Source organism: Apteryx mantelli, chromosome 7 (genome assembly GCF_036417845.1).
Source record: "Apteryx mantelli isolate bAptMan1 chromosome 7, bAptMan1.hap1, whole genome shotgun sequence".
NCBI classification, from domain to species: Eukaryota; Metazoa; Chordata; class Aves; order Apterygiformes; family Apterygidae; genus Apteryx; species Apteryx mantelli.
Genome location: NC_089984.1, coordinates 6,162,658 through 6,183,969, shown reverse-complemented (window position 1 = coordinate 6,183,969; position 21,312 = coordinate 6,162,658). Strand labels below are relative to the sequence as shown.

Below are 21,312 nucleotides of genomic sequence, written 5' to 3'. Positions count from 1 at the left end.
ACAAACTTTTTTTTTTTTTAAGTGGATCTCTTTCACAGTCAGAAAACAAAACTAGTAGTCAGTAGCACAGTCACTCAAACCAGTATTAGGTAATCAGGACTGTGTCCTCTCTTCAGTCAGCAAGATCATCCGGGACTAATGCAAAGCATTTGTCTACCTCACTAACATCTCAGTACTCTGTAGAGGCAGGTCCTTGTGCCCATAAGGAGGTCCTCAGAGCAACACCGAGAGTTTGCTGTGTCCCCTTTGTCTCCAGTGCAGATTCCCCATCTGTAGTATGCCCTCATACCACCATGGTCACCCCCATGCATCATTCTTTACCTGCACAGAAATCCTCTTCCTCTTCAGGCTGGTAGGCCTGTTCTTGAATGAGATTCTTCCTGTAAATTCTTCCCCCGATCCTTATCAGGGTGGGACGCAGAACATCCATGGCGCTCCTCTTCCTAAGGATGGCACGCTACAAAAAAGAAAGATAGCTCTACCAGCTTATACCAAAAAAAGGTAAATTCTGAGGTTTCCCCATAGATAATTTCTGAAGGGCATCAGGGAAGCAAGGAGGGAGGTCAGCAGTAAAGACTGAGCTACTTCCAGAAGAGCAGTAACTCTTTTTATGTGTATGTATGAGTGATTTCAGAAACGCAGTACCTTGCCAGAACTTATGTGACTCAGTCAGGAGATTAATTTTCTCAGAACTTACAAGCATGCTCTTTGTCAACTCAGAAAACACAATTAATTAAAAATGGGAAATTTAAGCAACATAAGAAGTGTAACAAAGCATCGGATTTGCCCCCCACAACAAGGTCAGCAACTGATCGCCACTCTCTCTGAAACTCGCAAGTTTTAATTAAAACTCACTGCCATCTCAGTTAGATGTGCCATTTAATATCATTCCAGATTCTGGACAGTTTCTTCTCCTCATTATTTTTCAGAGGTGAAGTTTCAGCTGCAGATGAAAGATGCTATAGCCTTTTACAAGGAATCCGCCAGCACACTGACCTCTTTCACAGGATCTGTCATCTTGCACCAGTTTCTCCAAAAACATAGCCCCAGCCACTCTCAGCTTATCTCCATTTAGAGAGGCACCCCCCCCCCCTTTTTATCAGAGATGCTGAGTACTCCCACCTTCTCACACCCCAGGAGACCACCCCTCTTCCCTGATAGAAACCATGGCTCAAGCCCCAAACATCTGAAAAGGGTCACTTTGAAATGGGAGAGGAGTGGGGAAGACAGCTGGGGCTGGTTAATCCTTTAATTGCCACATCTCCATCTGCCAAAATCCTAAACGCATGGGGGGGGGGTGGGCAAGGGCACACACATGCACCTGCAGAACAAAGCGAACTGCGTGGAAAGGTGGGAACAGCGGAGAAAGGGAGAAACTCCTGGGTACAGCTGTGCTACTTCGCACAGCTCAGGCAAAATAAAACAGCTTTATAGAGCTGCTTTACCTGCCCATGGGATCTGCTTTGTAATGGCCTAGAGAAGGATAAGCCATCACTGTGTTCCCATGAATCCATCCCTTAAAGATATTAAAAACACTGAAAATGATTTAAGCCTAATACAGCACTCTGCAACACCTTAACATGTTGCATCATGTGGTCCTTGAACTGTTTAAAGCTTACGCAGCGCTTTTTTCACTGGAACAACAAAAGAGAAAGTTCACCGTGAAAAGATACGTTAAGCTTGAGACATACCCTAGCCTACGCTTCCGACAGTTATTGCTAACTAAACACTAGAAATATGGGACATGGTGTTCAACCTAAGAGAACATTTTCTGATGTAAAAGCAATAGGATGATCCAAAGAACTGACACTGTCATCTGTCACGGACACTTATGATTTCCTGCATACTTGGAGTTCACTGAAATTGTGGGGTTTTTTTGATATTTCAGGTTGCCTTACTGTTTTTAAAACATAATTTTTTATTTTTTCGAAGACTACTTTTTAGAAGACAAAATCTCCACCAAAAATGTGCCTTCACCAGAAAGTTTATTCACAGAGTAAAAAAAAAGATGCATTTGTCTTTAAAACCGAGCTTACCCTAAACTGGATTTAAAACGCATACTGGCATTGCCTTCAAAAGAGAATGCCCTTCTTCTCAACTAGAGCCCCAGCTCCTGAAACGCGAAGCACGCGCAGACACCGAGCAACACAGAACAAGCGAACAAAAGCCGCCTCGTTGCCGGCTTTTATTGTCGTTGTTCCCACCGGGACGGAGAACGAAGGAGAAAAGCCGCGGGAGCACCGAGACCCCCCTCGCCGTGGCGGCAGCCCGGCTCCCCCCGCCCCGCCCCGTCCCGTCCCGCGGCCGTTAGCGGGGGCGCGCGCGGCCGTTACCGACGGTTGCCGCCCCCAGGGCGCCCCGCGGGGGGGGCGGGGCGGGGCAGGGGGGGGAAGGAAAGGGAAGGGGCCGCGCGCGGCGGCGCCCGCCCACCCCAGCATGCACCGCGAGCGCGATCACGCGCGCCGCCTGCGCCAAGCGGTCCGGGCGCCCAGGTGAGGCTGGTGGGGCCGCCGCGCCGCGGGGCAGAACGGGAACGAGAACGGCAGCGGGGGGGGAACACGCTAGCGCCGGGAGCGCCACTCACCGGGAGGCAGCTCGCTACGGAAGCCGGGGAGGGGCCATGGCGCGAAGAGACGGGGGAGGGCAGAGAGGAAGCCGGGGCGCCGGGCGGCGAGGGCGCATGCGCGGCGTCAAGGGCGGCGCAGGCGCACTGGCGCCACCGAGGCTGCTGCCCCCCAGCGGCAGTGTGGGCAAGAGGAGCTGCTGCGCATGCGCAGGGCCGACAGCACCCCCCCCACCCCCCATGGCCGTTGGCGGCGATGATGGCGCCGTGCCCCAGGCCTGGGCCGCGCTGCCCGGCCTGGCAGGCGGCGCTGTCCCGGGGCGGCGGGGGCAGGCAGGGCCCCAGAGCCGCCCGCCCTCCCTCCCCTCGCTGCCTTCTTCCCGTCTGGCCCTCGTCCGCTTTGCCCCTCTCTTCCTGCTCTCCTTTGTCTTCCTCCTGCCTCCGCCTTCCCAATGCACAGCGGCTCCGTCTCCTTCTTTAACACCAGCCCAGCAGAGCGCGGTTTCCCCCTCCTCGCTCGGCCTGCCGAGGGGCACTGGCCAAATCCGAGGCGTCCTGGGCGCTTCCCCCCTCCGCCTGGCGCAGTGCCTGCTGCCGCCGCTTGGTCTCTCGCACCACCTCTGCAGGCCTCTTGGCATCGGCCAGGCCTGCTCGGAAACCGATTCCCCTGATTAAGCAACTGGAAAGGGTTTTGCAGAGTTCTGAGGCTTTAATCCTTTTGGTTTGTGGCAGATTATATCTTCGCTCTGTGATCTTTATCCAGAGCTGCTCTCCTGCTAGGCTCCTGAGAGGACAAAAAAAGGGAGGGGGGAGAGGGAAGGAAACCTACCACAAAATATGTCCTTTATATAAGGAAAAGCTTGCTGCTTCCAGGCACCAAGAAAACATGCCACAGGGATAACTCGGATACTTAATCCGACCCTGGAGCAAACACCCAGGATCCTGCTAGGGAGTACACGATGGTTTCATTTAACAGTGTCACTCACCCAGCCAACCACTCCCTGTGAAAAACAGCACGCATCCAACCCCTTGGATCCTGTACATTGCCCAGAAGGGTTTAAATACGTTTTCAGCAAAACACCAGCTTTGCTGCGGAATGTGTCGCTGGACGTATCAAAGCCCTGGGAAAGGCTTCTTTTATCCATGCATACTTCTACACAGTCTGCAAACCTCCTGTCTCCTGCGTGCCTCACAGCGAGCTGCTGTGCTGTTTCGTGCTATACACAGTAAACAAAACAACCCTGAGCTTACTATGACAAGCTTTTAAAAAACATTTTCTCCACTAAATCCTTGAGTGCTATCCAAAGCCACTGTCTGCATAGCCTAAAGAGTCTGCAGTAATGTGTTAAATAGGTAGGATAAGTGGGAAGTGTTTGTAAGTGGTTTGCAGGAGTAGCAAACACTCACTTGTAAATGCCAAGTGATAGCTTTTTTTACTATCAGGTAAGTATTTGACAGGTTTTAAGCACTCTCTCATGACAAAAGGATACAGACAATACCTCTTAAAATCAGGCTGAGAAAAGGATAAGCAAGATATGACCAGACTAGGAGATAGATGCTCAGCTGTTGCTGTTTTAGGTCAAATGCAGTATTCTAAAAGCAAAAGTGCATCTGGAGCAACACACAGATCAGTTGCTGCAAATGTGACTGGGTGTTGCTTCGTATAGGAAATGGCATTGGAACTGGCAGTCCTGCGGGTTTCCAGGTTTTATGAGGGAGCAGGACTTTTTCCGTGCTCATGCCCCTGGAAACAAGGCAAAAAAAGTCTGTGTGCGTCTGTAGGGAGTGGGAAAAGAGCCAAGCAGCTGAAGGCCAGAGAATTCAGGTCAGTGACCTGTGCCAGGTTATTTTTATGCACTCCAATCATCCTGCTAAATTCCCAGGCCCCCTTGTCCAAGGGTCAGAGCATGGGTTACCTTCAGCTTCTGGGTGCCACCGCGTGGTGCGACAGCTAACTGCACCCAACCCCAGCGCCCAGGGAGGCCTCGGCAGTGCTCCCAGCTCGGTGTCTCCCAAGCGTGTGGGGCAGCCTTCAACTGCCGGCGCTCCTGAGGCTGCAGGGTATCAGAGCGGGGGGGGGGGCAGCCTTTCTTTTTGGCCCCTTCTGAACTCTGTCTTTGTCTGCTGTGAAATACGTACGTGGTGTCTGGCTTCGTGCCCTCTCCTTTAATGTCCCTCTGTGAGCAATGCTTTGGGAAGCTCCAGCTCAGCTGCTGGAGCGGATGTGTGCAGATCCCCGGGCTCGGCAGAGGTGCCCTCCCTGCACCTGGGCCCTTGCTCCGGGCTCTGGAGGACGTCACCACCCACGCAATGTATTTGAGACAGGGATGTGGGGTGAGACTCTGTAACCTCATTCGTACTGATAAGCATGAGTCCACTTGACACCCAGGCCCAGAAGTAAGGAGCTTCACTGCCAAGATGCACTTCCTGACTCCGCTTTCCTTCCTTTTCATTGTTTCAGGCTAGGACGGAGTGAAATGGCAGCTTCTTCTTCATCCTCCTCAGCTGGCGGAGTCAGCGGCAGCTCTGTTACGGGATCGGGGTTTAGCGTCTCGGACCTGGCGCCACCCCGAAAAGCCCTCTTCACGTACCCCAAAGGAGCTGGAGAGATGCTGGAAGGTGATTGCTCTGGCTGACTTCTAGCCCCCTTCCCCGCTCTTCCTGTTGCACCGAGAGCATTGCCAGGCTTGGGACCCTGGTGCCATTTCAGACTGTACCCGGCAAAAGCTGGAGGGAAGAAGGAAACAGTAGGGCTAGGGTAGGTCAGAGTGACTTTTCCCATGGCCTGACTTGCAGCCCCAGCTCTCCCTCCCTCCGGTTACTCACAAGGAAGTGACTTTTCTTGCAGTCACATGGTTTTTAGATCCATGCAACACTTCAGACGAGGAAGCGATATGTTTTACCTGAAAGGGAACATGTCACTGTTAATTGCTCATTGTTAGCTAATCCTCTGATGTCGGGCTGGATTTACCGTAAAGCTAGCTGAGACAGGGGTATTTTTCTTAGCAGAACATGTTCCGGGGTTGAATTTGCCTGGGCTCATACAGAAGACAGCTTATATCTCTGCTAGCCAGGAACTGACAGGCTTGCTGTGCCCTCAGCCCGAATTAGACCTTGCTGCCAAGGTCTCTGAGAGCGGCACAAAGGGCTCTCTCAGAGATAAAGGCTCTTGAGGGCAAGTTTGCTTGCAGGCAGTTCTTGCTGTCTGGCCCCGCGGCACAAACGCAGCAGCAAATGAGGACTAGCCCTCTCTTTTAATTTTCCAGGCTGAGCACGTTCCCCTCTTGAGGTCACTCCTGTCAGGGGCGTTTCTCTAGGGAGAAACTCAGACTGAGCTTTGCTGATGCCTAAGAGAAGCTCCCCTCCAGAGCTGGTTGTCCTCTGCCCACGGCTGACTCGTAGGGTTACCTGGAGAGTGCCAGGACCCCCAGCCAGCGCAGCGTCTCGCCTTCGGGTACCCTGGCCACGTCACCTGCGTGGTCAGGGTTGCCCGAAGGAGGACGGGGCTCGGACGATGAGACCCAAACGCGTTGAGGCTGCACGTTCCCATCTCAGCAAGGTTACCTCTGTGTGAATCCGCGTGGTCTGCGTGAGGGAGGAAGGAAAGGCCGTCCAGATGACATGTTAAGCCAGGGTCTGTCTGCTCGCCTTGAACTTCCTGCGTTACCAGGCCACGCGTTTGGCTGTTGAAGCCCAGAGTTCATTCGGACGGCCGGGGCCGGTGCACGGCTGTGCAGTGAGACATGCATCAGTTGACCATGGCCCTGCAGCTCAGAAATAACTGTTAGAGTAGATATGTGTGACCAGAAAGATTAGATATGAACATGACCTCACAGCACAGGGCAGCTGCGTACTGATCACGCTGTTGCAATGAAGGTTTTTATTATACATTAGAGTCCATATGCCAGTCTATTGAAGTAATTATGACTAAAGACTTGTTCACGGAACTTAATGAGCCCTCAAAACAAATTAAAATAATGAAGCACTTCATGTTACCAAGTAGGCAACTGTTCCTCACGAGGACCATTTAGGCTAGGTGGCCTGGCTGAAGGTGAATGGGGTGTCAGAGGAGAGGGAATGCAGTTGTCTCCCACACTGGTAACGAGAGCGTTCAAGCAGTATTCGTTAGGTTCGGAAACAGCACAGTGCAGCATTAGTGTAGTATTTCAGTCGTTTGCAAGAGGATATTCTGGTCATGGTGAAACTCTGATTATTCCCTATTGTCCAGACCCAGTGCCAGGATCTGTTACTACCAGTAGTCTTTGAAATTGCTTCTCTTCCTCATCTTCACAGCATTTATTTGATTTTGCTCCGGACTGACCTGCTTGCCAGTAAAATGGCAGTTCACTTGTCTTGGGTGGCAGCAACAGTTTAACTCCCTCCCTGTCGCAGGAAGCTTTAGGTTAGCTTTTTAATTTCCGAGATAAAGGTGATACACCCATTCTTTCCTCAGGCAGTTAAGAGTGGGCTAGCTGCATACTGGTTTCCTCTTCAAAAACCCCCTGCTAACAGACTGTTGGTTTTTTTTTTTAATTCATATTTTAACTATCTCACTTTTTTTTTTAATAAACCCCTGGGGAGTTTTGGAGAAAAAAAGTAGCATAAACCACATTAGTATTTGGCACACCATTAGGTGTGTATTTCAGATTGCTCTATTTCTGAGATAGTTGTGTGATCAATTACTGATTTAGGTTGTAAGATACAAATTACTTGAAATTCCTTATGCAGGGTATGGTCTAAGTGTGTGGGAATCATAAAGCATCACAAGGACACAAATATCTGAGTCCTGAGGGAATCAGAGATTGTTGTAATATTAGCTGGCTTCTGCTTAGTTTACCTTCTATTTAAAATGGACTAAAATTGATTGACAGAGGGGAGTATGCCTTAGTATTTGTGGATTTGCAGCCTTACTGCAAGCAAAACCTCTGTGCCAGTCTCTACAAATTATTCAAGCAAATTTAAAAAATGCGGTGGCAGAGCATGATCACTCACGTACCCCAGAGAGGCGAAGGCTCGAGTGACTCGGCTACGGTCAGCGTCCGTCCAGCGTGCGAGAATCGCCTTCCACGCGGCTCTGCCGGCAGCCCGCGGTCACGTCCTGCCGTGCCAGCTGGGTCTTTCTAGCACCGTTTGCCGCTGGCCACCACGCGGGATGTGTCACTGTCACTGCCCCTGCTAGGAGATTAGCTAGAGAGACTGTTCCCCCCCCCGGTGCAGCCACACACAGGGATTTTGGCTACCCGCAGCAGGGCGTTTGTGCAAAGCCTCCTGCCAGGCTGGGCACGAGCGGGCACAGCTCCCCTCCCAAGCAGTCATTCGCCGCAGGGAGGATTTTCCCCGGTCGTGGAAAATCACCCTGTTCGGGGGTGGTTTCCCTCCCTCCGCCAGGGCAGGCTCCGGGGCTGGTGCAGCTCCTGGCCCTGCGGTTGCACTGCAGAATTTGGGGAACTTTGTTGAAACTGCAGTGGTTCTGTTTTCTCTTCAAAAGCCAATGCAGTTTGATTCCAGCGAGGAGATGTCGAAGCCCTCTGTGCCTGGAAGGGTTAAGCTGCTGGCACTTGTTATGTGCAAGCTTCAGTCGTTGGCTTTTTAAGTGTTATTTTTAGAAGCGAAGGGGGAACTTTGAGCTTTTTTCGCAGAGCACCTTTTGCACGTCCTCTCGGGCCGCAAGCGTCACTGACGCAGCTACATGCTCGGGTGCAGCAGCTGCTGCAAACCCAGCAGAGCCTCGCAGGTGGCCGTGGCCAGGGCCTGGAGCCGCGGCGCTCCCAAAGCTCGTGCGGTCTCCGTGCTAGGGCCGCTTCACGTGAGCGGAGCTGCCGGGGCATCGCAGCGTGTGGCTGAGGAGGGCTGCCCTTGCCAGGCTGTCCTGTCCTGTCCTGTCCTTGCAGGCCTTGCCCAACTGCGATGCCACAGCTGTCCTCTCGTCCGTGAGCGGGTCCCTTCGCTCAGCTCTCCGTGCTGGCACTTCCTGGGGAGCAGTGTTACCTCCCGCCCGTGCTCTCCTCTGCTCCCAGCCGCAGAAGACCCGGGTACGAGGTTTCCCGGGGCAGGAGCATCACTTCCCTTGCCTCAGCCCTTTTGCCCTTGCTCTAGACTATTCAAATGAGTGCTCTTCAGGAAGGAAGCGTGGGCCGGTGGACCAGACTTTCTCTCGGCGTGCTGTGGCACCCATCACTTCCTACCTACCGAAGAGCCGTTCTCAGAAATGACAGCTCCCAGGCAGTGCAGCCGTCTGCGGCGCTGGGAGCCAGCCAAAGCCCCGGCCGGGACTCGGATGCAGGGCCCCACGGCCTAGGGACCGAAGGGCTGCACGTTCCCAGCACGGGAGAAAGTATCTGAACTAGACCGATGGGGAAACCCGCACCTCAGACATAAGAACAGAAGGTCCACAGCACGTAGTTAAGACTGCTAAATCATAAAACTCTTAGGACAGATTAAACCACCTCCCTTTTTCTGTTTACAGATGGCTCAGAAAGATTCCTCTGTGAATCCGTCTTCAGCTATCAGGTTGCGTCTACATTAAAGCAAGTGAAACACGGTAAGCGCTCGAGCATTATATACTGCAAGTGCATGTTGATCAGGGAAGACGCAGGGGAGCACAGAGAAAAGGCCGACATGTTCTAGGGCCCCAACCACAAAAAAGCAGAGTGGCCTTTTAAGTCTGTGAATTAGCGCTAAGTCAGACTATCACCCGAGTCCTGTTGCAAGCCCTATGCAAAGCAAAGGGAACCCACACAGAGGGGCGGGAACAGGCTGTGCCTTTCTAAGCTTGTTTTTCCATTGCTCGGTGCTGTGCTGCCTTCACAAGAGGTGAGGCCAGAAGAGGAGGTTATGGGCAGGAAACGCCCACGTTCTGCTCTCGGCCCAGCACTGACTGTCTCTTTGGCCTTGGGCAAGTCACTTGATTTTACCTTTGTTTCTCTGCTGAGCCCTCATGACACCGGCAGGGTCAAATAAGGCTTCCAAAGGTGTTTTGGAAATGGAAGCACCACCTCTCTGCACAAAAGTGTCTGGCGTGGTGTGACAGGACTGACTCCACCGTGTACCTGCCCCAGAAAGAGCCTTACATACAGTTCAGACTTTTGCTTCCCTCCTCAGATCTCTGCCTGTGGCCCAGGTGTCTATAACTGAATGATGGGCTTGATTGCACAGCAGCTTTTTTTCTCAAGATGCTGGGCAGAGCTGCAGCTCAGCGCAAAACCGCATGTGTTTGAGGGTCACATCCTTTCTGGTCTCCGCCCCTTGTCAACTAGAACGGGCATTTCCAAGTGTTGTCTTAAACTCGAGATTTTTGCTGTCCTTCACCACCGCAGGTTCCCCATGGGAGGTCTCAGGGTGTGCAACAGCTTGCAAGGCCCTCATTACACTGTAGCCAGGATCTTGTATTTCTGAACTGGAAAGCAAAGCTGAACTTCAGAGCCCTTGTTTCCACAGTTGCAGTGCTGCTGCGGCTGTAACTACCAGAGGCTGCGGCACAGACTGGCATCCTAATGAGCAGCAGCTTTGGAAACTGGTTTGTGGAGCACTGATTACCACCCTGTAAGAAAGGGGGAAGGCTTAAAATAAGCTCAAGGTCATCATTTTTTTGTTTGTTTGCTTGTTTGAGCCTTCCCAGAAGTACCTAGTTGCAGGAGATGGTGTGAGAACACTCCCTCTTCTTAAAAGCACCCATCCTCTGCTGCTGCAGTAAGCATAGATAATGTGCATTTTATGTTGTGCCTTTTGCTGGTAAGTCAGCTAGTGCTGGGCCATTTTCCCAGCAGTTTGCTAAACTATTAAGCCTTCGATGGAGTCAAGAGGAAAAAGGGCTGTACTGATCTCTGCACCACCTCAGCCAGTTTAATCAAACATGTGGTCCTGGTGCCAAAAGCATAACCAGTTTTAAATAAAGCCGAGAGCAACAAGTTGTCTTGGGGAACCCCAGGGAGGCAGCACGTCTCTCCTCCGTGACATCTGTGTCATCAGCATGGTCTGATTGCAGCGCATTTCTACTGCTATCACCCAGGTCCTTCTCAAAGGTTGGACATTGAAACGAGGAGTTCCTCACGCTGCACCCAGCTCTACCGTGGGCTCTGTGCAGACCAGGCGTTCTCTAAACTTGTCTGCTCTTTTGCACCAGAAGTGTTGAGGCACAAAACTGGCTGAAAATATTTATGCTAAAGAAATGAACGTCGTTGTGTTTTCATTGCCTTATGCTAATCGGCCTTGTGTTCCCCTGTTACAGCTTGAATTTACATGGCGTGGGCAGGGATGGGTAAACACGCATTCGGCATCGGACAAGGCAGAAGAGTCTGTCCCTGTCCCCTGCTTTCTCGCATGATCTGGTGAGGACTTCTCACCATTTGCACAGGGTATCGTAGTCAGATTAGTTTGGTGGGGCTTATTCTACTCTCTATTCCCCATTGACAAGGTGAGAATTTGAGTCTAATTGAAAGGTTTACTTGCCATGTCATTGCAAACCACGGTTACCTTTGAACTTCTTGCAGATCAACAAGTTGCACGGATGGAAAAACTAGCCGGTCTGGTGGAAGAGCTGGAGGCAGATGAGTGGAGGTACAAGCCAATAGAGCAGCTCCTGGGATTCACTCCCTCCTCGGGCTGAACACGTCTGGATCGCTGCTGTCAGAGAGAAGAAGAAAGGCACTCTCTGGCCTGATTTCCAAATGCGCGGCCATTTGTCTGGATGCTCACAGCTGCATCAAGGGGACTGGGCTTTTCTTTTAAGTTTACAGTGGGGATCCCCCTTACAGCTGCCAGTAAATTGAAATTACAGAAATCTTTTGAGTCTTCTGCAGCGTAACAATCTGGCAGGACTCAGCTTCTGTAACTTGCAGGATAGGATCAGTTTTAAAGAAGTTGGAGAATTAGCCGACCGTTTGCAGGGAAGGGAAGACTTAAAGTTGGGGCAAGGGTTGGGGTGGGGAAAGGCAAGCCAGTAACTTAGCGTGACCTTTCGGGAGACCTCCTAGAGGAGCGGGCAGGTTTGCAGGGCCGGGTGATCTGTTGGCTGGGACGTGCGCGTCTTTGCCTCTGTAGGGCAGAAGTACGAAGCGCTGCCAAAAACGCTCCTCAGTCCTAGCCGTTGTTTTTGCAAATGAATAGGAGGAAAACTGTCCTTGGTCAGTTCGGAAGGGGCAAGCGGAGACGCTTTCCCCGGTGGTATCTCCCTGTGCTGCTGAAGCTGTTTTATCTTCACTGCTGTTTCTCTTTTGTCTGCACTGAGAGTACTGGTGGGAGCCTGCTCTTTAATGCAGATGCTGTAACTTTAATACCCTGACACTCTTTTCCCCTTTATTATATACTAGATTGTTCTGTGATAATAAACGGTTTCAAAGGCAGAATTATTTTATCTTTCCAAAGCTTGGTGCAGGGGGTCTGAAGAAAGGAACAATCGTTTATTAGGCAATGTGGGGTTCTATGAAGCTCAGAGGCACCTCTGCTGTTACAATGGCAAACTTAAATTCAATTTAAAAAAAATCCTCCAAAAGAAACCAAACCACACTTGCTTTATGCTCAGAGTGGATTCATTTAAATCAGATCTTAATCCTGGTTTAACTCTACAAGCAGAAACCCCTTATTTAAATCCATCCGTTTTCATCATCTTGTTTTTCTTTTGCACTTCAGCTCTGTTCTTAAGGGGAACTGGATTTCCATTTTCTGGCATAACCATTTCAACATGTTAATTTTCCATTTATTATAGCCTTAATGCTACATTTTTGCTAACCAGCAGGGGGATAGGCTCTGTACTATATTTAAGCAATTGTACAACTTATTAATCCAGATGCCTAATTTTTCCGTTTTCATTATCTTAAACAGTGGCAACTGACTCGTTCCTTATTTACCAGTTTTTTTTTTTTAATTCATAATTTCAGCCCTGCCACATCTGGACTGAAACCGAGATTCAGTTGAATCTTGCACATTCCTTTTAGCTGTGCAGCCAGCAATCTGCGTTAACTAAAACTAAGGGGGAAAAGCATCCAAATAGGTTTTCTGTTGATTTCAGTATATAAATTAGTTCCAGTACCAGGGTCAGCTTGGCATTATCCAAAGCGATGGGCTGAGATGACCCTGAAACCGTTTAGAGATGGTTTTCACCTGACGCTACGTGTCGGCTGCTACGTATGCCGCGCTGCCTCCCTGCTTGCGCCGCTCGGATAATCTCATCCCCCGCGCTGGATTTATGCCTGCTGCTGGCCCAGCCGGACCTTGGGTACGGCTTTAGCAGTAACTGGGTCCTTGGCTATCAACAATTTAAACGGGAAGCGATGGCTTTCTATATTAAAACTTAATTTGGGACGGGGTTATTTTGAAGAGAAAGGCCTATTTCAGTTTTGAGCTTGTTTGTTTTAAACCATCTATTTTTAACCCTGCTTACTGCAGCCACCTAAACGTACCTTGGCCAAACCTGCCAAAAATACCTACGTATCAGGAGAACGTCGTCTGGGTTAGAAACGGAGCCGCGCACCTACTGCCGCCAACCATACGTGCTGCAATCAGCGTAACTGGATACCAAAAAAAAAAAGGGGGTTAAAACAAATAGGGTTTCAGAGCTGTTCCCGAGCGGCGCGCGGGGCTGGCAGCCGCCCCGGCTCCCTGCCCTACATGGCTTGTTTGCGTGCGTGCGCGGCTCCAAAACAGACACGTGCGCGCCGTGTTCGCCGGGAGGAAGCGAGGAGTTCGCCGCGTTCGGCCCCGCGATGGCGAAAAACACGTTGTTGGCTGCTCCCCGCCGCCTGACCCGAAGCGCTGCGGGTCGGGCGGCGAGAAACGGGAGGGCGACGGCAAGCGAGACACCGGCGGCCTCCCAGCGCGGCTCTTCCCCGGCCGGCGGGAATTCCCGAGGCGCCGGGGCAGGGGGCAGGGAGCCCGCGAGCTGCGCCCGGGCCGGGGAGAAATAAAAAATTAATAAAATAAATAAATAAATCCCCGAACAAAGAGGCTCCTTCAGGGCTGTTTTTCCTGTGGGCGCCCGCAGGACGCGATGTACCGGCGCGCGAGCCCAGCTCCCCTCCCTCCTCCCCGCGGCCCGGCCCCCAAGGCAATAAAAAAAATAAAAAGGAAAAAAAAAAGAAAGAAAGAAAAACTTCCATGCTCGCGTCAAGCCGTGGGATTTTGGGTTTTGCACCAGGGAGGGAGGCGGCAGGGAAAGCCCCGGGATGGACCCAGCGGGGGACACAGCACGCAGAGCCAGGCCGCGAGCAGTGCCGGAGCGAGCCCCCCTCCTCCTCCTCCTCCTCCTCCTCTTCCTCCTCGCCGCTGCCTTGCGAAAGTGCTGAGCTCAGCACGGCTCTCGCAGCGCCCGAAACCGTGCTTTCTCCTCCCAAAGCAGCTGCCCCAGCTCGGGAAGGCAAAGGAGCTGGAAAACGGGCCACGTCCCGTCCCCCCCAAAACCAGACCCGAGCGCGACTGTGGAAATTATCCCATTATTGTGTTTTGGGGATAGAAAACCAAAGTTTGGTGTCAAATGGGTCGCGGCCCCGAGGCCGTTTGCTCCCCTCCGTGTGAGGCCCAAGAGCGGGGTGCGTTCGCACCCGATGTGGCTTCGGATCACCGGGGTTTAACCCGGGCGCGTTTTCGGCGCTCCCTGCCATCCTCTACCTCTTTTTTTGCTTCTTTGACATTTTTTCCACCCCCCCCCCAAGGTTTTGACCCTAACGCCACCTCTTTGCTCCTGCGAGCGCACCTATTTCAGCCCTTGCAACCGGCCCCGCACCCAGCCGATGTGTGTGCAAATGACTTGGGGGGGGGGGGGAAGGGGGGGAAAAGCGAAAAAAAAGCAAAAAAAGCAAAAAGACCCCCCAAAAAGCAAAAAAAGCAAAAAAAAAAAGCAAAAAGCAGAAAAGCAAAAATAGCAAAAAAAAATAAAAAAGAAAAAATCAAAAAGGTAAAAAAAGCAAAAAAGCAAAAAAAGCAAAAAAAAATAAAGCAAAAAAAGGCAAAAAAGAAAGGGGGGGGGACAACCCGCGAGCCGGGTTTTGTTAAAAGCAGCGTGCCAAGCTCTGCCCCGGTGCTCCCGAGCGCCTGCGTGCGTGTCCCGCTGCCCCCCGCCGCTCCGCGCCCCCCTGATGCAACCGCGGCGCCGCTTGCGCGGCCGCGCCGGGGGGGGGGGGGCGGGGGGGGAGCGGGGGGGCGGGGCCTCCCGCTGTCACCGGGCAGGAGAGACGCCGCGGACGTGCCCCGCACTGCCATTGGCGGGCGCCGCAGAGGGGGGCGTGGCCTCCCGCGCCGCCTCTATATAAGGGAGGGGCGGAGGGGCTCGGGGGCACCACTGCGCGGGGCTCGGCGAGGCGCCATGCCGGGGCTCTGGGAGCGGCTGGCGGGCGGCGAGCGGGGCCGCCTGGAGACCTCGGACTGCGAGTCGCTGGGCAGCGCCTCCGGCTCGGAGGGAGGTGAGCGGGGGCCGAGGTGGTCCCAGGGAAGGTCCCCAATGGGGTCTGCCTAAGGGGTGTGTCCCAGAGGAGGTTCCCCATGGATGGTGGGGTCCCCCTGAGGGATGCGCCTCCTGGAGGAGGTCCCCCATGGATGGTGGGCTCCTCCTGAGGGATGTGTGTCCCGGAGGAGGTCCCCCATGGATGGTGGGGTTCCCCCCAGGGTCCCCCATGGATGAGGAGGTCCCCACCAGCGGGTGGGGGTCCCCCCACTGCCCAGCGTTGCCCTACCGCAGCACAGTGGGGGCTGCCAAAAGGCCCTATGTGACCATCAGGTGCCCCCAGCCCCGGGGGTCAGCGTGCCCTGAGCGTCCCCTGGGAAAGGCTAGAAGCAGGACCCCATCCCCCCTCCTTGTCCCTGCCCGGTGCTGACCTGCCTCCCTGCTCCTCTGCAGACCCTGAGTACGCTGATGAGGCCTCCCTGCCGGACCTGGACCTGCTGCACGACCCCGAGGATGAGCTGCTGTGCGCCAACCTGATGGACGTGGTGCAGGCCACGCTGGGCAAGGCCCCGCTGGGCCCCAAGCGGTGCTCCCGGCTCCTCATGCCGGAGCAGCTCGTGGCGCAGGTGCGGACGGAGCTGCTGCGCCTGGCCTGCAGCGAGCCCTGCGGGCTGCGCGGGGCCCTGCTCGACCTCTGCGTGGAGCACGGCAAGGCCTGCCACGACGTGGGGCACATCGCCGTGGACCCCGCCGTGGTGCCCACCTTCCAGCTCACCCTCGTGCTCCGGCTGGACTCCCGCCTCTGGCCCAAGATCCAGGGACTCTTTGCCTCAGGGCCTGCATTCACGCCGGGCTTCAGCCAGTCGCTGAAGCTGGGCACGGGCTTCAGGGTCATCAAGAAGAAGCTGTACAGCTCCGAGCAGCTGCTCATCGAGGAGTGCTAGGGGGCCGGCCGCAGCGTGCCCGCCTGGAGGAACGGCTCACCCAAGTGCTTTTGGAGGAGCTAGCAAGGAAGGAGGGAAAAAAAAAAAAGAAAAATGGAAAAAAATCCCTGAGCTGTTAGTGTGGCGGCTCTCGGCAGCCACTATAGTTTAGGTTAGGCTGGAGTAGGGCTCTAGGTGGAAGTAGTTTGGGCAGGCGGAGGTCCCCGCCGCGCCGCCCACGCTGGGGTGTCCCCGGTGCGCGCGCGGAGCCGCCCCGCCAGGCGGGTGCGACCCCGGAGGGCGGCAGCGGCGGGGGCCGGGCCGTGCTAGCGTTACACTGCTGATGATTGTAGGATGGTGTGATTGCGGCGCCTGTCTGTGCTCCCTGCCCCGGCAGCCGGGCTGCTGGGGGCAGCCCCTCTCCCTGCCCTTGCCTGGTGACTCCTTTTCCTCTTGTTAACGACGGTTGTAATCGATGGGGTTTGGGGGGAGGGCGCGTGCGTGGGAGTGAGTGATGGCTAAGCTAAATGTCCGATCAAACCGAGTCTGGATCCGAGACAAAACTCCACTACTGACATCTGGGCAGCTATGTTCAGACTCCCGGGAAAGGCAGGAGCCGGGATTACCGGGGCGGGGGTCTGAAGTCCTGTCATGTCTTCGATCACAAACTACAACACTGCTGGGAGGCGCCCCCAGCCCTGGCAGGAGAGGGGGCGTGCGGCGACGCTGGGACCGAGGGCAGGATCCCTCGGGGGCCCCCTGGGCGACCTGCGCTCCCATTGATTACAGTTTACACTAGTACACTTGATGTTCAAGTGCGAAACTTCCTATGCAATTGTGTTGGTTGTTGTTGTTTTTTTTTTTACTTTTCTAATAAAACCTTTCTAATTGATGCCTTGCTGTCTCTGTGTCTTGGCTCGATGATGCCCTGATGGTCCTCGGCCAGCAGGGCTGTAGTCCCACCTGCCCCACACATGTGCTGTCGGAAGCCCCTATTCCAGGGCTGTCACATGGAGGCAACTTCCAAGCTTTTTTTTTTAAGCTTGGCCACCATGTGCCCGGTGTCCTCGGAAAGTCTTTTTCCCTGGCGCAGCGGCGGCGGTGTTCGCACCCTGCGTCTCAGCCCTTACGAAGGCAGCAGGAACGGCAGGCGCCCGTGTGGTCCTCTGGCCACCTCTAATTGCAGGGCACAGGGAGGTGACTCAGGGGTGGCCGGGCTGAGTCAGGCCCGGCACGGCTGTCCCCGGCGGGAGGATACGAGGAAGTGGCTGGTGTTTTTCAGTGTCTCGCCAGCGCCTGTGCTGGGGACGCGTCCCGCAGGTGAAAGTCCACCTCACGCTGCTAAAATCCCCTCCAACCTTGGGGAAGCACCCAAGTATCTTCCGTATTTTATATATATCAACCATACCCGCAGGGAAGGAGAAGGTGGCAGTTCAAGGGGCTACCTTTGCCAGCCCTAAGGCAGTGCAAAAAAACAGATTAGCTACCAAAAAAAAAAAAAAAAGAAAAGAAAAAAAAAACCCCACAAAAACGAGAGGGAGGCCAGTCCCCAAAAGGAGACTGGCTGGGCCAAACGGAGCTCGCCTGCATCCCAGGCCGGCGCAGGGAAGGCTCCCTGGGAGCACGCTCCGGTGCTTTGTCCTCCAATCCGGGCGAATAAGGAGCAATTACATAAGCCTACAATTATAACAACACAACCAAAAAAAAAAAAAAAAAAGGCTTTCACTAAAGTATAATTAAGTAAGTCGCCTGGCAAATTAAAAGCCAGGCGCAAGATGCAGAGGATAAAGCTGGGCAGACACATTTCCATCTGAACGTGGCTCTGTTCTGGCTTTGGTTTGTAATTCCCCCCCCCCGCAGACAGACACTGACTTTTCGATGAAAAGGACATTTTTGCAAAAAAATTATTTCCGCAGAACACAACCGGCCACCAGGACAACTCCGAACGGCGACTGCTCGCCTGTGAACCACCACCTGGGAGGAACAACAGCAGCAAGCGGAGCCAGGGCCGTGAAGCGGGAGGTGGCCGCTCGCCCTCCAAAAGCCAAACCGCACGTGCAGGAGCGTCTCCCCCCCCCCCCCAAACCCCCCCCCCAGGACCAGGGTGCCTTCCCAAGGTTTGGGGCAGTCCCCGAAAACCCCGCTTTCGCAGGGCTTGGCCGCCAGGACAGGGTCGCACGAGTGCCTGGGTGGTGAGCGGTGTCAGCGGAGCTGTAGCCGACGCGACGCTCCCTCGCTCGCCTTTTTTTTGACGAGACCCATCCAAGGCTGCGGCAGCACTGCAAACTCAGGTTTTAAGTCCCCCCCCCCTTTTTTTTTTTTTTAAATCGGCTCTTTATAGGCACCCATGGGTTCGCTGCGCTCGGTTTTCGTCTCCCCGCCGCCCGCGCTTCCCAGGGCCGCGTTCCCTGAGGCCGCTGCAAAAACATGGCTCTATTTTTAGAAGGGAAAAAAAAGATATCGCTGGGGGTAAACCAAGCTGGGGGGAAAACAGCACTAATAAGGTATTATTATTATTATTATTAATTTCTTTTTTTTCTTTTGCCAGGGGGGTTGGAGCAGTGCATCTCCCCCCCCCCCCCCCAAGCTCATTCCTGCACCCCCCCCATCCCACCATGATGCCCCCGTCCGAACCAGGAGCCACGTGAGCGGACGAACACCCACGGGACGCCCAGCCTATTTATAGCAAAATGCCCTTTCCATGGTTAAAATTGGGAAACTGGGGTGGGGGGGGAAACACGGACGGAAAAACAAGGTCCCTGGAGGCAAAACAGGGACGGGACATTTTCACAGCTCGCCTGGAAGGTGCCAGAACGCCTTTTGCGGAGGCAGCTTTATTTAGCCTTTCCCGGGAAAACGAGCGGCGCAGGGGGATATTTTCACACCCACGGGGATATCGGGGGATTACTCGTGGTGCGCGTGACCGGCCCGGCAATGCCAGGCACTCGGTTGCACCCGGGCACGGCCCCCCCCCCCAAACCGGCCACCTGCACTTCCCATTTCAGCTGTTTTCCCCCCCAAAAAAAAGCTTTCAGGGGAACCTTACCTGCCGGGGCAGCCGCTCACACCGCAGCCACCTCCACTGCCACCTTTCCACCAGCCCAACCTGGCCATGCAGCTGCCGCAATTAAAAGCTCGGCCTGCCCTGCTAAACGAGCCCGGCGGGCGGCAAACGAGCTGCCCGGGCCCAAAGCCCCTGCACCCTTGCTGCATCCCTCGTGGGGTGGGAAAACCGCAGCTTGCCCAGCGCGGGGCCCTAGATTCGGGGCGGCTGCTGCTGAAAAAAAAAAAAAAAAAATCTCTTTTCCTGCCGGTGCGAGCTGGAGTCAGGCAGAAGAAGTTAAGCGGGGCGGCAGCAGCAGCAGCAGCAGGGTAAATTCTGCGCGCTGGGCGCCTGCTGCGCGGGCCCCGCGGCCAGGTTCGCTGCTTTGAACCGGAAAACAACCAGGCATCAAAATGCAAAAAGAGACTCGTTGCGGTTCCTTCTAATTTAGTGCCGTGTCGTCGCGCTTTCCCGTGCCCCAGGGACGGCCCCCCCCACCACGGGCAGCGTCGGCTCCGGGCACTTCCCTGCTCCGCGCAGCTCCCTGGCCCCGGGCAGGGGTTTTGGGGGGGACAAGCGAGGTTTGGGTGATGCCCCGGAAGACCCGGATTTGGGCCGGTGTGACCCCTTGCTCCGCGCAGCGCTGGGCTCTCGGAGTTTCCCGCGCGCGCAGGTGGCATCGCGTGCGGGGGACGGCGACGCCAGAGCCACCTCTCCCCTCCCGGAGAGTATTTTTCCCCACAAATAGTTTGCCCTGTTTTCTCCCAGAACGTTTCCGGGGCTCGAAGGCAAGCAAGGAGCCCAGGTCTCTTCCCCCGCATTAGCTGATCCTGCCACCGCTGCCGCCGAGCACCGCTCGCTCCCAGGGGGACGCGCGGGATTTGCACGGGCCCGTCGGCTCCACGCTCTCCCCGCCAGCCTCGCTGGCTCGGTGCTCGCCGGACTGTTCTTGGACACAGCCGGGCTGGGAACAAAGTTTTCCCTAAGGACAAATCACTAATTGTGCTCACATTCAAGGAAACAAAAATTGCCAAAGACGGCCAAATTTCAAGCCTTCGCCTTCCAACGGCCTTTGGAACAATCTCGCCCTTATCTCCGTGGCCGTTTCCAACAAAACGTCCGCTGTTTCCTTGAGGAAGGGCGCTGGGCAGATGCCACGGCCCAAGGCAGAAGCACTGCGTGTCGCTGAAGGCCCCCCCTCTCCTGCAGGGAGACCTTCGTGGGACGCACCGGCAGCGTGAACCCAAGGCGGCAGAGTCACGCCGCCGAGGCGCATGCGCCCCAGGGAGAAAGCCGTCGCCTTAACCGTCTTTTTAATCGGGGAGAGACGGAGACAGACAGCGGCCTCTCCAGAGGACCGTTTCCCCCTCTGACCGCAGAGGAACAACGGTTGCCCAACGCCCGACGCGGAAACCTTTGTCCGAGTGCTCGTGACGCAACGGGTGCTAGCGGCCCACGACGGCGCGCTGCGAACCAAAGCGCGACGTGCTCAACGCGCTGCGCGCTCCTGCCCCCGGCACCGCCGCCGCCGCGGCCTTGCTGTCCTCTTCCCAAGGGTGGCGGTGGCGCGTGGTTTCATTCGGCTAGTTCTCGCGGACTCCGAACTGCCGCTCCAAGCTGTCAAAACCCCAAACTGTTCTCCAAAAGGGCTGCAACTTCTCCCACGGTGTTGTCACCAGATTAACCTCCACCCTACCCTTCACGCCAGGCAAACGTGGAACAGAGTGAGCCCAACACAGGCTAGAGCCACTGCCCTTGAGAAGGGGACGCTCCCCTGACGATTTGACAACAAATCGCTGATGGCAGCTCTTTAACAGCAAGTTTTCAAGCTGCTGAGCATCTAAACCAAATTTCTGCAGCTGCCTAAAATGCCAGTGCCCACACGCCCACCCCGTTCACCCCTCTCCTCAGCTCTGCCGAGAGGAGCTCAAGGAGTCCTAGAGGCAGCAGGCTGCTCCCCGACACAGAGCGGCCTCCTCAGCCGCGAGCGCAGCTTCCTGGAAGGAGCTCTCGGTCCAGCTGTCTTCCAGGCTTTCGGCACATCCATCGCCAGTCCACCCCCAGGGCTCTATATGGGGATCCCATCGCAAAGCTCCTTCCAGCCTCCCAGAAGTCGGGCGTTGCTGGAGCTGCAGGAGCGCCTTGTGTCGCCTTCTGCTTGCGACCTGCTAACAGCTTCCAAACACCTTGTGTAGCAGCTCCAGGACTTCCTACGCCCCGGCCTCTTCACGGAAAATGAGAGCACCGGAGGAAGCAGGAAGAGAAGACACAGCCCAAGCAGAGCTGGCAGGAGAGGCAAGTTTTGGAAAGCTAGGAAGGTACCGAGTTTGGAGCTTGCAGGTGCCTAGAAGTAAAATCCAGCTGCGTGGCAGAAGTGACTCCAGAGCAGCAGTGAGGTGTAGAAACAGCA

General features: G+C 54.8%; 3 protein-coding genes and 1 long non-coding RNA gene across 5 annotated transcripts in view; 2 read left to right on the top strand and 2 right to left on the bottom strand.

Moving 5' to 3' along the window:
• Window positions 1-2,665, bottom strand: part of ASCC1 (activating signal cointegrator 1 complex subunit 1) — a 38,803-nt gene extending 36,138 nt beyond the window's left edge. The window contains exons 1-2 of the mRNA XM_067299702.1: window positions 2,585-2,665; window positions 322-457 (exon numbers count right to left, since the gene is read on the bottom strand). Coding sequence (XP_067155803.1) covers window positions 322-430 — 109 coding nt within the window. The 5' untranslated portion in view covers window positions 431-457; window positions 2,585-2,665. The remainder of the gene's footprint in view (window positions 1-321; window positions 458-2,584) is intronic.
• ANAPC16 (anaphase promoting complex subunit 16) lies at window positions 2,400-11,907 on the top strand. The gene is made up of 4 exons (XM_067299703.1): window positions 2,400-2,492; window positions 5,025-5,182; window positions 9,030-9,104; window positions 11,053-11,907. The coding sequence occupies exons 1-4, from the start codon at window positions 2,437-2,439 to the stop codon at window positions 11,166-11,168; spliced, it is 405 nt and encodes a 134-aa protein (XP_067155804.1). The 5' UTR covers window positions 2,400-2,436; the 3' UTR covers window positions 11,169-11,907.
• LOC136992450 (uncharacterized) lies at window positions 5,196-9,022 on the bottom strand. Of its 2 annotated transcripts, XR_010884691.1 has the most exons (4): window positions 7,560-9,022; window positions 6,128-6,292; window positions 5,390-5,466; window positions 5,196-5,290 (listed from the first exon to the last, which is right to left on the bottom strand). It is a non-coding gene; the product is annotated as an uncharacterized lncRNA (long non-coding RNA). The 2 variants fall into 2 exon arrangements; XR_010884692.1 differs by lacking the exon at window positions 7,560-9,022 and having other exon boundaries at window positions 6,128-6,563.
• A 2,925-nt stretch (window positions 11,908-14,832) lies between the features above and the next one.
• On the top strand, window positions 14,833-16,751 carry DDIT4 (DNA damage inducible transcript 4). Its single transcript, XM_067299491.1, has 2 exons — window positions 14,833-14,955; window positions 15,390-16,751. Exons 1-2 carry the CDS (start codon window positions 14,859-14,861, stop codon window positions 15,878-15,880), a joined length of 588 nt encoding a protein of 195 aa, XP_067155592.1. The 5' UTR covers window positions 14,833-14,858; the 3' UTR covers window positions 15,881-16,751.
• Window positions 16,752-21,312: the final 4,561 nt, after the last annotated feature.